The 14,835-nt window shown below is 38.5% G+C and overlaps 1 protein-coding gene across 1 annotated transcript; it reads left to right on the forward strand.

The window, feature by feature from the left end:
- Positions 1 to 810: 810 nt before the first annotated feature.
- On the forward strand, positions 811 to 3,040 carry LOC139875822 (uncharacterized). The gene is made up of 4 exons (XM_071863118.1): positions 811 to 864; positions 1,722 to 1,824; positions 1,951 to 2,627; positions 2,756 to 3,040. Exons 1-4 carry the CDS (start codon positions 811 to 813, stop codon positions 3,038 to 3,040), a joined length of 1,119 nt encoding a protein of 372 aa, XP_071719219.1.
- The last annotated feature ends 11,795 nt before the right edge of the window (positions 3,041 to 14,835 follow it).

Raw genomic sequence — 14,835 nt, forward strand, 5'->3', positions numbered from 1 at the left:
CATACATGGCTATTTGATACATGCTTCCGCGTACATTCATACTTGCTTGGGGTCAAGCATACATGCATACACTCTGATTTCTTGCTTGGAGTCAAGCATACATACATGCATACGCTAGTGATAGCACCTTTGGATTCAAACATATTGTTTACATACTTACGCTATTTATAGCAATTGTGGTTTCAAACTAATTATGTCGCAAGTTATTTCATTCATACTTTATAACTTTGTAAACTTAAACTTATTGTCGATCCGTTTGTTAAACTAAACTTTGTACCTTTCAAATGAACGCGACATAATTTTGGTCAAACGAGTCTCATATAGGGACTATGACCACGCAACGGGACCTAAGTAGCGGCGCCGTCAATAACGGTTTTGGTCGGGTCGTTACATTTACCCCTAGATTGTTTTAGAATTCGGCTAAAAGTACCTGTTGCACCTATAAAACCAATGAATCAGAGAATATTATTAAAAAATGTTCTTAAAAAAATACAAATGCCACCCAATTCACCTGTTTCAATGAGATACATTTATAATAACCATGTTTTTGATATTACGGATAATTATGAAGACTTTCAAGAGTTCTTACAATATGCAATTGTAAATGCTCCGATTGATATTTATGTTGTTGAGAAAGTACGAATGAATCTACCACAACGAAACCCAGAAACACACGTACCACAATGAAACCAAGAAACACACCAACCAAAACGAAACCCATAAACACTCCAACCACAACCAGACCCAGAAACACACTCAACACAAGTCACTGAACCAAACCTTCTTAATTTAGAAGCTGAAGAGCCTGAAATGCCACCTCCAAACACTGAAGAATTTGATATGTTTAACTATGGTGTTGAAAACGTATGTAAAATTAAAGAAGGAGACCACCCGTTTGAGATATCTGTTGTCGCATCTAGTGATTCAGATGGAGAAAAAGACGGAGACGAAGACGAAGAAGATCAATATGAAGAAGAAAAGCAAGATTTATTCTGGAATATGCCACCTCTATTGAGTCAGCAAGAGCAAGAGCCTGAATTTACGACTCAAACACCTACCACGTAGAGGGTATCAGATTTAATTAAAGTTCGTCAAACTTTTTTGAACAAGGCCGAATTCATAAACACTCTATTTACAAAATGTCTTGAAGAAAACTTCCAAATTAAGCCTGTAAAGACGGACAAATCTCGATACACCGCTAATTGTGTGTTGCCAAACTGTGAATGGAAAATTAGTGCTTATAAAATACGGAACAATGAAAACTTTATGGTAAAGAAATTGCATGACGTACACACATGCTCACGCACACTAATTATGGGAAACAATAAACATGTTACCAAAAAGGTGTTGGGTAGTATGCTTGTGGATTCTTTCAAGTCTGCAAACCGGGAATACAAAGCAAATGATATACATGCGGATATAGGACACCGGTTCGGTGTCAGCATATCTTACAATCAAGCATGGAGGGCAAAATGTCATACATTACAGATGCTTCGTGGCAGTGCTGAAGACTCGTTCCGAATGCTTCCCCTTTACCTATATAACATTAGGATCCACAACCCGGGAAGCGTAAGTAATTTGGTCACCGACAAAGAAGATAGATTTTTGATGTGTTACTATTCCCTTGGCATAGTTGTAAGTATCGATAATCTCTCTCAATTTTTAACTTATAATTGACCTTGTTATAATTGAACACTTTTGACCTGCTAAAATCTATGTAGGTTCGATCATTTGTTCAACATTGTCGACCGGTAATCATCATCGATGGTGCGCATTTGAAGGCAGGGTACTCGGGGACAAATTTAGTTGTCGTTGCGATGGATGGCAATAATGGAATTCTGCCATTGGCTTATGGAATTGGTGGCGGCTAGACAAACGAGGTTTGGTCATGGTTCTTAGGCAACCTAACAGATCATTTAATGAGTTGTGGTATGAGTGATCGTATTTCAGAGCTTACTTTTGTTTCTGATCATGCTGCTTCAATAGCACATGGTGTTTCAACTGTGTTTCCTGAAGCGTTTCACTGTTTTTGCGCACGTCATTTGTTTGGAAGCATCAAAACTAAATCTAACAAATTCAAATATTTTGAATGGCATTATTGGAAAATGGTGAAAGCTTACCGTGCCTCGGATTTTGAGGATCATCTTAGTGTATTTCGAAGAAGATTGAGAGCGTCTTACAATTATTTAGAACAAGTTGGTTTTCACAAATGGTCCAGAAGTAGAGCTGAACATGTTAGGTATTCATACCTTACTAGCAACAGTGTAGAGTCTGTTAACGCACTATCTAAACATGCTCGAAAACTACCTATTTGCATGTTGTTTGAGTTTTTTCGCGCTTCAGTACAAGATTGGTATTTTAAACATCGCAACCAGTCGGTTAGTCTTACTTCAACGGTTACCCCATATGCTGAACGTAAACTAGGCAAGAGGATGAGAAAATCTAGAAGATGGCAATCAATTCCATCGACAAACAATCTAATAGAAGTGCGAGATGGCAGAAAAAATGGAATGGTTAATCTCGACGATAAAGTATGTTCATGTGGGCAGTGGAAGTTATCGGGGATACCTTGCGGACATGTTATTGCAGCATCACGACTTTTCGGAGTGGAGGATGTTACTAAATTTGTATCACACTGGTTCACAACTCAAACTTATATAAATACGTATTTGGAACACATCCTTCATTTACCCCATCGGTCAGAATGGTCGTATCCGTCCCCCGGCATTTTAAAATTGTAAACCCTCCCATTAAGGAGAAAAGAGCCTCTGGATGCCCTAAAAGTACAAAACGTATTCCGTCGAAGGGTGAAGATACTGAAAAAACTGTAAGAACTTGCACTCGTTGCAAAGAACCAGGTCATGGTAGGGATACGTGCACAGCTTCTTATGACCGAACAGGTGAATCAACTTCTAAAAGGGTAGTAAAAACATCGGCCTCAAAATCGAAGAAGGGTAAGGAGAAGGCCACAGATGCTGAAGCTTTTAAGGCATATCAGTCTCAGTTTTATGCAACGTGCAACTTAGAGAGCGATAATTAGTAACCCACTATCGCAAGTTTATATCAATTTTATTTTTTATGTATTGTTGGATTTCGTTTGTTGTAATGTATTGTTGTATTCTAGGTACCTACTGTGTTATTTTATGTAATTTGTTTAACAGGACAGGACACGCAAGGACGTAAATCATTATTTGCGTACGCAAGGCTACACTTGCGTACGCAAGATTTTGCTTGCGTACGCAAGATGTTGCTTGCGTACGCAAGATGTTGCTTGTGTATGCAAGATAGACAAAAATCTGCACACGTAAGGACGCAATATTTTGCTTGCGTATAAAAGATGGCCAAAAATACACACACGCAAGGACGCAAAGCTATGCTTGTGTACGCAAGCATAACCTTGCGTCCTTGCGTGTAAAGTCAAATAAAATTGTTGCAAATACAATTTGCCTATTTACACAAAATTTACATACAGGCCAGCAACCTACTAGCTACAATGTATCAATCAACCTGAATCTCTGATGGTGGAGTTAGTGGTGGCGGTTCTTGTGTATCAAAACGTGCACGGAAGAACGTCCTTGCTATTCTGTTTCTATACTGCTCTGCAGCCTTTTTAGGATCTCCAAGGTTGTCAACCTCCTCCCTTCCATAAATAATCCTCTCCATGTGTATGTACACCCAAACCCCACAATCACCCTGACCACCAGTCTGCATTGGCACAATGGGACCAGGCTCAATCATCAACTCCACACTCTCTTTATTTTCATAGTATCCGACAATTTGGGAGTCTTGCATCTTGTTAAAATAGTCAATCGCCTTCAAGTACACTGGCAAGTTGTCACCCAAAATCTTGAAAACTGCGTCAAGTTTTTGTGAACTGACACATCCGGGTAAACTGTCGTACACAAAAACCTTCATTTCTTCTAACTTCAACTGAAGCAGCAGGAAATGTTCTTCGTCATAAAAATGTACTGGGATCAAGACCTGTAACAGACAGACAGACAGGATAAAACAAAACAACAGACGCAAGAACTCAAGATAATCCTTACGAAGGACCAAAAATATATGCAAGGTCGCAAGGTTAACCTTGCGACCCGGAGACGCAAGGACGCAAGGGGAAATATGCGTCCGGTAACAATGACGCAAGGACGCAAGATAAACCTTGCGAAAACCTAAAACACACGCAAGGTTGCAAGATTATCCTTGCGACTAGTAGACGCAGGGACGCAAGGAGAAACTTGCGTCCAGTAACAAAGACGCAAGGACGCAAAACTGTCCTTGCGTCTGTTCCAGAAACACAAATGCTGTATATATATACTAGTGTTTACCTGATCACAGTCAGCCCAAGATGGATATAGGTCAACACTGTCGTCTCCAAGTCTAATTAAGTACATGTAATCTGGAGGATTATGGCCAATAATTCCCTCTCCATCTGTTGTAGATTCCTCCTGTGTGCCCACCTCCTTCTGAGTATTGTCAAAATAAGTGTTGAACCTCTCAAACATGTTCAGGAATCCCAGTGGCATAATAGTCCATCGAGAACTTACTTTAAGCACCTCAGCTGGAAACTCACGAGTGGCATAAACTTGACTGGCTCGGGGGAGAAATCTCTGACGATATCTCAAAAGAAATGTAGCCCAGCTGTCAATGTGCTATAAATATAACAAGTTAATATACAGTGTGACCTTAGTATAAAATAAATTGTATAAAAATATATAAAATTAACAAAAGAATAACAAACTTACAAACTTACCAAATTATCCAAATAACCAGAATGTCTTAATCCCAGTAATCGAAGCCAAAAGTCTTGATTTATAAAAATGAATTGTTCATTTTGAAAGATGAACATGCAACGCGTCTCTTGCTTACTCTCAATCATTGTCTTTGGATCTTTTGTTGGGCCTGCATGCTTTCTACCATCTTTCCAGGCATTAGGTGGCGGTGGTTGGAGAGTTCCTTGATCATTTATAAACCTGTCAATCATCCCCCAAATTTCTTCCTCAGTAGCCAAGTCTTGTTCCTTTCTTTTTCTCTTATTCACTTTAACAGGCTGCTTATCAACACTTACCTACAATAATTCAACAAATAAGGTTAATTTAAATTAATACAAACAGACGCAAGGACTCAAACAATCTCTTGTATGTGTGGAACCATTGAGACGCAAGGACGCAAGAACAGACTTGCGCCTATAGGAAAGCAGACGCAAGGACGCAAATGTTTGCTTGCGCCAGAAAAACTCACCTCTGCTGCTGCATCTGTGTCCATGGGTACCACATCCTAATTAATTTGTTGTTGTCCTTGATCTTCTTCAGTCCCTAACCGTACAACATTCATGCTTTCCACTTTCTCAACCAAATCTTTTGACAACTGAGTAAAAAACAAATGATAATTTAGTAAACAGATATCCGCAAGGACGCAAACTCAACCTTGCGACAAGCTGACGCAAGGACGCAAGAATACCCTTGAGTGCCTACTCGCCAGGACGCAAGAACACCCTTGCGACACGCAAGGACGCAAGGTATGTCTTGCGTCCGAAACAGTCACAGAAAACACCATTATTTAGCCATTGTTTACTGCAATAATTTAACATACAACCTTTTAAATTTGCTGAAATGTACCTTCTCAATGGGTTTTCTGTACGCAGGTGTTGTGAATGGGGACCTTAATACACCAGTTGGCTTTTATAACACCCCTGATTTTTTTTTTTATACATATATACAGCGGAAGACCAATTTGTTAATATATTATAAGTATAAAATCCCATTAATAATAAACACATCAATAAATAAATGACCGGGTGTTATATTAACCGTAAATACAACTTTAATAGAAAAGACGCGACATCAGAGTTTCCAGCTTTGTCAAACATATCTTCTAGCATCCATCTTCACCTTGATAACTATCATACAACAAATCCATAACCTGCAAGGAAGATGTGGGGGATTAACACGAAGCTAAGTGAGTGCAACTAACTACATGCAATAGTATACAGGAACCGTCATACTACTCATGTCACATAGTCTAACACATAAACATCACCCAAGTGCCGTCTACAGAGACTCTGGCGGCTCGGCCAAACCATTAACCACCAGCTGATCGGACTGGGGCTTACCAGAAGTTCCTCCACCATCGTATGTATATACATAATCCACACGCGACGGACGCGTCATTCACATATATATACACCACGGCTGTCTAGGCTACCACAGAGGAACCCAACCCGCAGGTTGATCTCTCCTACCGAGGCCACCACACAATAGGTACGTACTGGGCTCCAGCAGACAAGCATCAAACAACATGCATTCATCACAACGTACTAACTAACCACATCAATAAGTATATCTAACATGCATGGCATTCATAATATAACATGCTACTATATACTATATTCTCCAGTTAGTCCCACTCACCGATACCGACATCACTCGGTAGTCTAATGTCACCGAGTCTTCTCCTCGTCTGTATCACCTGAAAACAATACTCACAAGTTAGTTATAATATTATGATCATCAATATACAAACGGGCAGCATAACGGCTAAAAATCAACACTTAGTAAAATTTTACACTGCCAAGACAATCGATCGACTGTCAGAGACAGTCGACCGACTGTCAACACTCACTCGGCCGAGTGTCTAGACACTCGGTCGATGGTCTCTTACAGACACACTCGGCCGATGGTCGATTCAGTCGGTCGATTGTCAAGAGACAATCGGCCGACTGTGTTTATCTGCAGAAGCTGAAGAACAAAGTGACGGGTTTCACCCAAAATCGACCAATTCTTGCTCTAGAGCTCGATTACGACCTCAAAACTGACCAAATCAAAGACACTAAACATGTAGAAACATAAACCCACAAGATTTGGACTCAAACAACATCAAATCTAACCACTTTGACCCAAATACACACTTTATAAAAACTAACATAAAAACTCCATTTTCTTGAAGATTAAAGCATGAAAAGCTATGAATCTTACCTTGTTAGAATCAGTAAATCATAAGGAACACAAAGATGTAAATGATTCGAGCTCTAAAACAAGGATTAGAAATTAGGGTTTGATTGTAGGTGAAAGGAAGGTAAGGGAGTGTTTTGAGAAGAAGGGTCTAGAAATGGTAAGAACACAGCCCTCTAGTCACTTAATTGTAAATAATTTCCACACTGTGTGACACACGAGTATTTATCAGTTATCTGATATCTTTCGTACATCGTTTGGCAACCCAAACGAAGTCCAAATTAAATAAACAAACCTGTTCTGCGACCCTTGTCACAAACTGGTCCTATCCACAACATTAAATAATACAAAATATAAAATTAGAATAAAAGCATATAATAACACCACACAACCTGAGGGTAGAATAGTAATCTAACAGCTAGGCCCGCTTCGAGGGTGTTACAAATCTACCCCCTTAAAGAGATTCCGTCCTCGGAATCGCTTCGAGGGTGTTACAAATCTACCCCCTTAAAGAGATTCCGTCCTCGGAATCTACTAAGTCATAGCCAATACGGGTCACAGGGAACAAATACCAACACAATTGGTCACCCCGGTAGCTACACCAAAACACATCCTAAGATAACAAGCATTACCAAGGTTCATTAGTTTTCTCATCTGCCAACCTATAAGCGAAAATCATTAATTTAAATACTCACCGTCACTAAGTCAATGCTAACCCTTTCTGTTACGACCGACTCCAATCATGCAACACAACATTCAGATAATTTATCCCGCAATTGTCTATAGCATCACAATTATCGCTTGAAGGGGTAACCAAGTACCAATAATCAACTGTTTAACAAGGCCGCGCATGTCATCTTTTATCTTAGCGCTATGCTAAGAGGATAACGATTAAATAATTCAACACTAGATGCAATCAACATTCATTCAAATACAAGACAACCCAAAAGTATAATATAGACCCATCATCAACTTAATTGACTTCCACAAAAAGTTTCACGTCAAATGTCACTACACCCCACTTTCTAAAGATACCAACGGTTATATACTATCAATTTCATTGAATCGGACTGATCCATCAAATTTCGAGATTACCCATAAAGTTAACCCATCAAATCTTATATTCAGTTTATTCTAAGTCATCAGTCTGTTGTCAACGTGTCACATGAAGACGCAACTTAGTTAAGCCCACAATTCTACATCACCAAATCAATAAAGGTCATGGGTATTACAAACCGCCACAACGGCCACAACGTGAACTAAGTCAAATCATGTCCTACCGTCATACACCTTACAAGCTCCGTTCATTCTCGTAGGTCAAAAGCTAACTTATCGATCTAAGGCCAAACACACCCTCTGCTAGTCTACTACCCAAGGGTCAAGACCTGTTATATGCCGATCTGCAAACTTACTTACTTACACTACACGATATCCGAATCGTTCTTCACATTCTGGTCTAGAAAACAGTCTTTACCACTAGCTAAAGAAATTCAATGCTGACAACCTGCCGCTATCTAATAACTGAACAAGTCTAATTTCCTCTAAATTTCAAACTTGGTCTATCATTAATCTTACAAAATACCATAAAAATTCCATCTCATGTCTAGATTTTACACACTAACTCTAGAGTCACTACTAATGACCCACTACCTGAAATCTGTCAATCATGATTTGAGGTTATCCCCGAGTTACCATCATCGAATCTCCTAGATCAACTCACTCTAAAACACTGAACAATGGTTATCATTTACCTTAGAATAAACAAACTTAGCTAGTTTCATCACTACAACATAGCCAAATCAACTCGGATTACACTAATTTACCCAAATTCCGTAATTTAATACTTGTTTCAATCCCGATATTCAAGAATTTCGTTGAAATTCGCTTATCTGGTTCAATGTTCCCCAATTATTCGATGACTAAATCGTTATTTTGATCAACTCAATCATAGTAGAAATGATTACCAACCCTAATTTCAAATCAATTCAAACATTACATCACAAATCTTGAGTAAAGAATAATCGTCCACACATTCTGAAAGTAGATATCTAAGTATTAATTTTCCTCAAGTAACATCAATACACATGCCCAACACTACTACAGTTACATCAGAAAGATCGTCACTTGGTTAAAGTGCTACCAGAACACATAATTAAATACCTAATTCAAATTCGATATTTAAGGGTTTCGTCATAAATCACTTATCTAGGTTGATACATACCCAAAATTCATCACTTAAAGTATGACTTTATTCATATCATCCTTAAAAAAAACACTTACAAATGCAATATTAACCCAACATTAATCATTCGAACAGATTTCAAGTCAACAATATCCACTACCACTAGCAATAAACATCCATCTAACAATTAAGTCCGTCAAATGATATCAATACACGCGTTTGACACCACTAAAACTATCTCTGCATCGACTTTATTTTGCTTCGAACTTTATCAAAATTCAAAACTAAGGCTTATTCGATCATCAATAGCCTAGGTCCAAATATTGTTCAACTAACATTACTATGTCAGAAAAGTCTACACTCGGTCAACAGTTCATCGAAAATCACATTCATCGTCAAATAACACTTGATCTAACACTCGATACATCTCTTCCGACTCTCGAAACTACTATATGATTTATCACAATGTATTTCCGTTGGCCAGACGTAGTACATCATTCTAAATCACACTTTCATTTCGAGTATTTCGGAACAAGATCTTAGTCGAGTTCATCAAAACAACACGGTCTATCTTCTTAAGTCACCGGTAGTTATAAATCTCCACTATATCCCAAACTAATAGATTTTACAATCTAAGGCTATCAAAACCGCAAAAGTCTTGAAAGAAAACACCTAACTCGGTTCTAATTCGATCTTAAATCTACTAAGTCCTCTTTAGTAACCACGTTAGTAACTCTGATCCAACATCCAACAAACTATACCTACTTACTTCGTCTTATTTGCAAATGCTATTATTGTCCGTCCTCGACCTTATATTCAAATCTTCAAAAGACTAAATATTCACAACGGATACTATCGAACTACCAAATCAATGCTTCTGTCTTAACAATACTATGATCAATGTTCTAATCACGTCTCCCGACCTAGCCAAGATTCATCACAATTCAGCTTGAACTGACTTTCTATTCCGATTAAAGTCTTCTCCTCTTCCAAGAAAGTCACTAAACGAACGTCTCCTACACTGACATCTAATGAGTCACATCAATTCACAAAAGTCAACAACTTCTCAGGACAACTCTACGAGTCCTACATAGCTAGTCAAATCCTGCAACGGTACGGTCATGCTAGTAATAATCCTCACATAACAACAAAACATAATTTTCCTATCTTCAATCAAGACTACATGGAAAACTCCTTTCAAACATACTTCTTAAAGGTCACCACCAACTCACATGAGTCTAAGGCAGGAAAAGCGAATCCTCAAGGTCTTACTACGATCACAATCATACAGGGTCCGGATCCTCTTATGAGAAGACAAGGAAACTACTACTCTATTTCAATCCTTAAAAGCCACTACGTGTGTCCCGTTGATCCATGAAAAAGAATTACATTTCACCTAAGTCCAACACAACAAGTCCCGTCATACTATAATATCATAGGGTCCGTCATCTACTGGTTCAGTCACGGTCGCCAAGCATGAAGACTACACTTCACATAGTTACGCAATAGGGTTCGAGACTTTCACTACTCATCAAGGGGTCACTACCCTAATCAGTCTTTATGGGTCACTACGTGTGTTCCATCAGTCAACGGTCAGGAAATGACTTCATATTCGTCTTTTGTTAATACTACAAATCATTCACTTCAATTCTTCTAGTCTAGGCCAATAGTAATCTCACATATAGTACAACAGGCCATATAACAAACAATTCACAATAGCATGACACCATATCACAAAGGTCATATCTATAAACTCTCATAGAATATAACAGTCAGTCTAAGGGAATAAAATCCCGATAGTGGCAGGGTAGCTCTAGACACAGTCGCCGTAACTGTGTCCGTCAACTGTCATCTACTTCTATCTTACAAGTACAATTAATCAATCGTAACTTGAAACACTAATCGTCACAGATTATCATTACAACAAACATACAATTGACAAAAGCATGAACACAATCTACAGGTACAATAATAACAATTACAGCAATGTAACAAGAATGTACCTTTATGAATAAGAAGACATCTTCTGTATCTATCAACACCTCGATAACACCCGCACCCTTAACCCTCATCAACTCTGCAACTGAATCCTCATCATTGGAGCCATGTTAACTAATACGCGTCAAGTCCTTCATCCAAATCGACAGCAAACGCATCCACCAAAGTTCTGTCAGTACTGAGGGTCAACAGGGCACCAGCAGGGTGGAATCGATCTTCATACCTGTTTTAACACAACATCTCACACACAAAGCTTAGTAGATAATATGTTAGTTTCTGCCAACTAACTCGTCAATACCTACTTCACTCACTTAACCCACCCCAAGATATGTTTGACTCGACACACGGTTTGGGAACATGTCACTTCCGTGCACATGCTACCAAACCTACGCTCTGATACCAACTTATAACACCCCTGATTTTTTCTTTTTTTTATACATATATACAGCGGAAGACCAATTTGTTAATATATTATAAGTATAAAATCCCATTAATAATAAACACATCAATAAATAAATGACCGGGTGTTATATTAACTGTAAATACAACTTTTAATAGAAAAGACACGACATCAGAGTTTCCAGCTTTGTCAAACATATCTTCTAGCATCCCATCTTCACCCTGATAACTATCATACAACAAATCCATAACCTGCAGGGAAGATGTGGGGGATTAGCACGAAGCTAAGTAAGTGCAACTAACTACAGGCAATAGTATACAGGAACCGTTATACTACTCACGTCACATAGTCTAACACATAAACATCACCCAAGTGCCGTCTACAGAGACTCTGGCGGCTCGGCCAAACCATTAAACACCAGCTGATCGGACTGGGGCTTACCAGAAGTTCCTCCACCACCGTATGTATATACATAATCCACACGCGACGGACGCGTCATTCACATATATATACACCACGGATGTCTAGGCTACCACAGAGGAACCCAACCCGCAGGTTGATCTCTCCTACCGAGGCCACCACACAATAAGGATGTACTGGGCTCCAGCAGACAAGCATCAAACAACATGCAGTCATCACAACGTAGTAACTGACCACATCAATAAGTATATCTAACAAGCATGGCATTCATAATATAATATGCTACTATATACTATATTCTCCAGTTAGTCCCACTCACCGATACCGACATCACTCGGTAGTCTAATGTCACCGAGTCTTCTCCTCGTCTGTATCACCTGAAAACAATACTCACAAGTTAGTTATAATATTATGATCATCAATATACAAACGGGCAGCATAACGGCTAAAAATCAACACTTAGTAAAACTTTACACTGCCAAGACAATCGGTCGACTGTCAAAGACAGTCGACCGACTGTCAACACTCACTCGGCCGAGTGTCTAGACACTCGGTCGATGGTCTCTTACAGACACACTCGGCCGATGGTCGAGTCAGTCGGTCGATTGTCAAGAGACAATCGACCGACTGTGTTTATCTGCAGAAGCTGAAGAACAAAGTGACGGGTTTCACCCAAAATCGACCAATTCTTGCTCTAGAGCTCGATTACGACCTCAAAACTGACCAAATCAAAGACACTAAACATGTAGAAACATAAACCCACAAGATTTGGACTCAAACAACATCAAATCTAACCACTTTGACCCAAATACACACTTTATAAAAACTAACATAAAAACTCCATTTTCTTGAAGATTAAAGCATGAAAAGCTATGAATCTTACCTTGTTAGAATCAATAAATCATAAGGAACACAAAGATGTAAATGATTCGAGCTCTAAAACAAGGATTAGAAATTAGGGTTTGATTGTAGGTGAAAGGAAGGTAAGGGAGTGTTTTGAGAAGAAGGGTCTAGAAATGGTAAGAACACAGCCCTCTAGTCACTTAATTGTAAATAATTTCCACACTGTGTGACACACGGGTATTTATCAGTTATCTGATATCTTTCGTACATCGTTTGGCAACCCAAACGAAGTCCAAATTAAATAAATAAACCTGTTCTGTGACCCTTGTCACAAACTGGTCCTATCCACAACATTAAATAATACAAAATATAAAATTAGAATAAAAGCATATAATAACACCACACAACCTGAGGGTAGAATAGTAATCTAACAGCTAGGCCCGCTTCGAGGGTGTTACAGCTTTCTTCCTCTGATTCCACGTCGAATGTGCATTGGAGAAGGCCTTTCAATCTCATTATCAGACAAAGATCGATTGAAACACGTATCATCATCCTAAACACAATAAAGAAGATAGATAGATAATAAATCAATGGGATAAATCAATATCAATATTCAATTAATACCAAAAATAATAAATAAATCAATTCAATTCAATCTACCTGATATTGTTGTTGTTGTTGTTGTTGTTGCGATAAAAGTTTTTCGTGTTGCATAACAAGTTGTTTGCAATCAATTAACTCTTTCTCTTGTTTGTCCATCCGCTTTGTCAACAACTCTAATATACGATGATAATTGTGTACATCGTGAGGGCCCTCTGTATGAACATCTTCTGTTGAATGCACACGGGGTGTCTGCTGGGACCCATCAATAACTGGATCAACTGGATCAACTTCATCTTCCTGCACCTCATCCACAATCTCATCTTCTGGTACCTTTCCTCCTCGAAAGTACACGTCACTCTGAATCCACCATTGACAACTCTTTTCTGTTTCAGTTGGCTGCAGACCACGTAAAGGTCTCTTTTTCTTGGGACACTCATCCTACAATTAATTATTTAATTATCAAATAAGAATATTAGCAGAAACGAATACGCAAAGACGCAAAGAAAAGCTTGCGTCTCTTTACGCAAGGTCGCAAACAGCTCTTGCTACCACACGCAAGGACGCAAGCTCCACCTCTTGCGTCGACACGCAAAGACGCAAGGGTCACCTTGCGTCCACTTAAAAAAACACACACAAGGACGCAAGGCATGCCTTGCGCCCATTCCAGAACCTGTCTGTAACCAGATAACAGATAAACTATGCAACAATTTAGGATAGGCTAACATTTTTAAAATGTAACTAACCTGGATTTCTAGGAGTTTAAGGTATTCAGACTGATAATGCTAAAAACGAACATATATTTCATAGCATTATCCCTCAAGAAAGACAAGCTTTTAGTTGCAATTGTTCTATTTATAAGTAATATTCGTTTAAATAATAAAAGGTGAAGATAAAAGACAGATTCGACGATTTGAAGACGCAAAAAACCAAAAAGCTAAAAAGTACAAAGTACAATCAAAGTGGTTCAAATTATTGATGAGAAACGTCTCAAAATTGCAAGAGTACAAGACGCAAAATGCAAAGTACAAGATATTAAATAGTACACAAGGACGTTCGAAAATCCGGAACCGGGACCTAAGTCAACTTTCAACGCGCGACGCAACGGGCCGAAAATTACAAGTCAACTATGCACATAAATATAATATAATATATAAATAATTCTTAAAATTATATATATATATATATATATATATATATATATATTATATTTATATTTTAAAAAATCGTCGGCAAAGCTAGGATCCAAAGTGTGAGCTGGAATCCACAGCTTCGCACTCGCGGAGCTTTGAAGGCAAGAAAAACCGCACTCGCGGAGTGCACAGTATCCAGATGGGGCCTATAAAAGGCAACACATTTTGCTGAATTCGACATACCTTTTCCTAATTCATTCTCTCTATCTCAACGTATATATATATATATATATATATATATATATATATATA

Source organism: Rutidosis leptorrhynchoides, chromosome 11, assembly GCF_046630445.1.
Source record: "Rutidosis leptorrhynchoides isolate AG116_Rl617_1_P2 chromosome 11, CSIRO_AGI_Rlap_v1, whole genome shotgun sequence".
Taxonomy (NCBI): domain Eukaryota; kingdom Viridiplantae; phylum Streptophyta; class Magnoliopsida; order Asterales; family Asteraceae; genus Rutidosis; species Rutidosis leptorrhynchoides.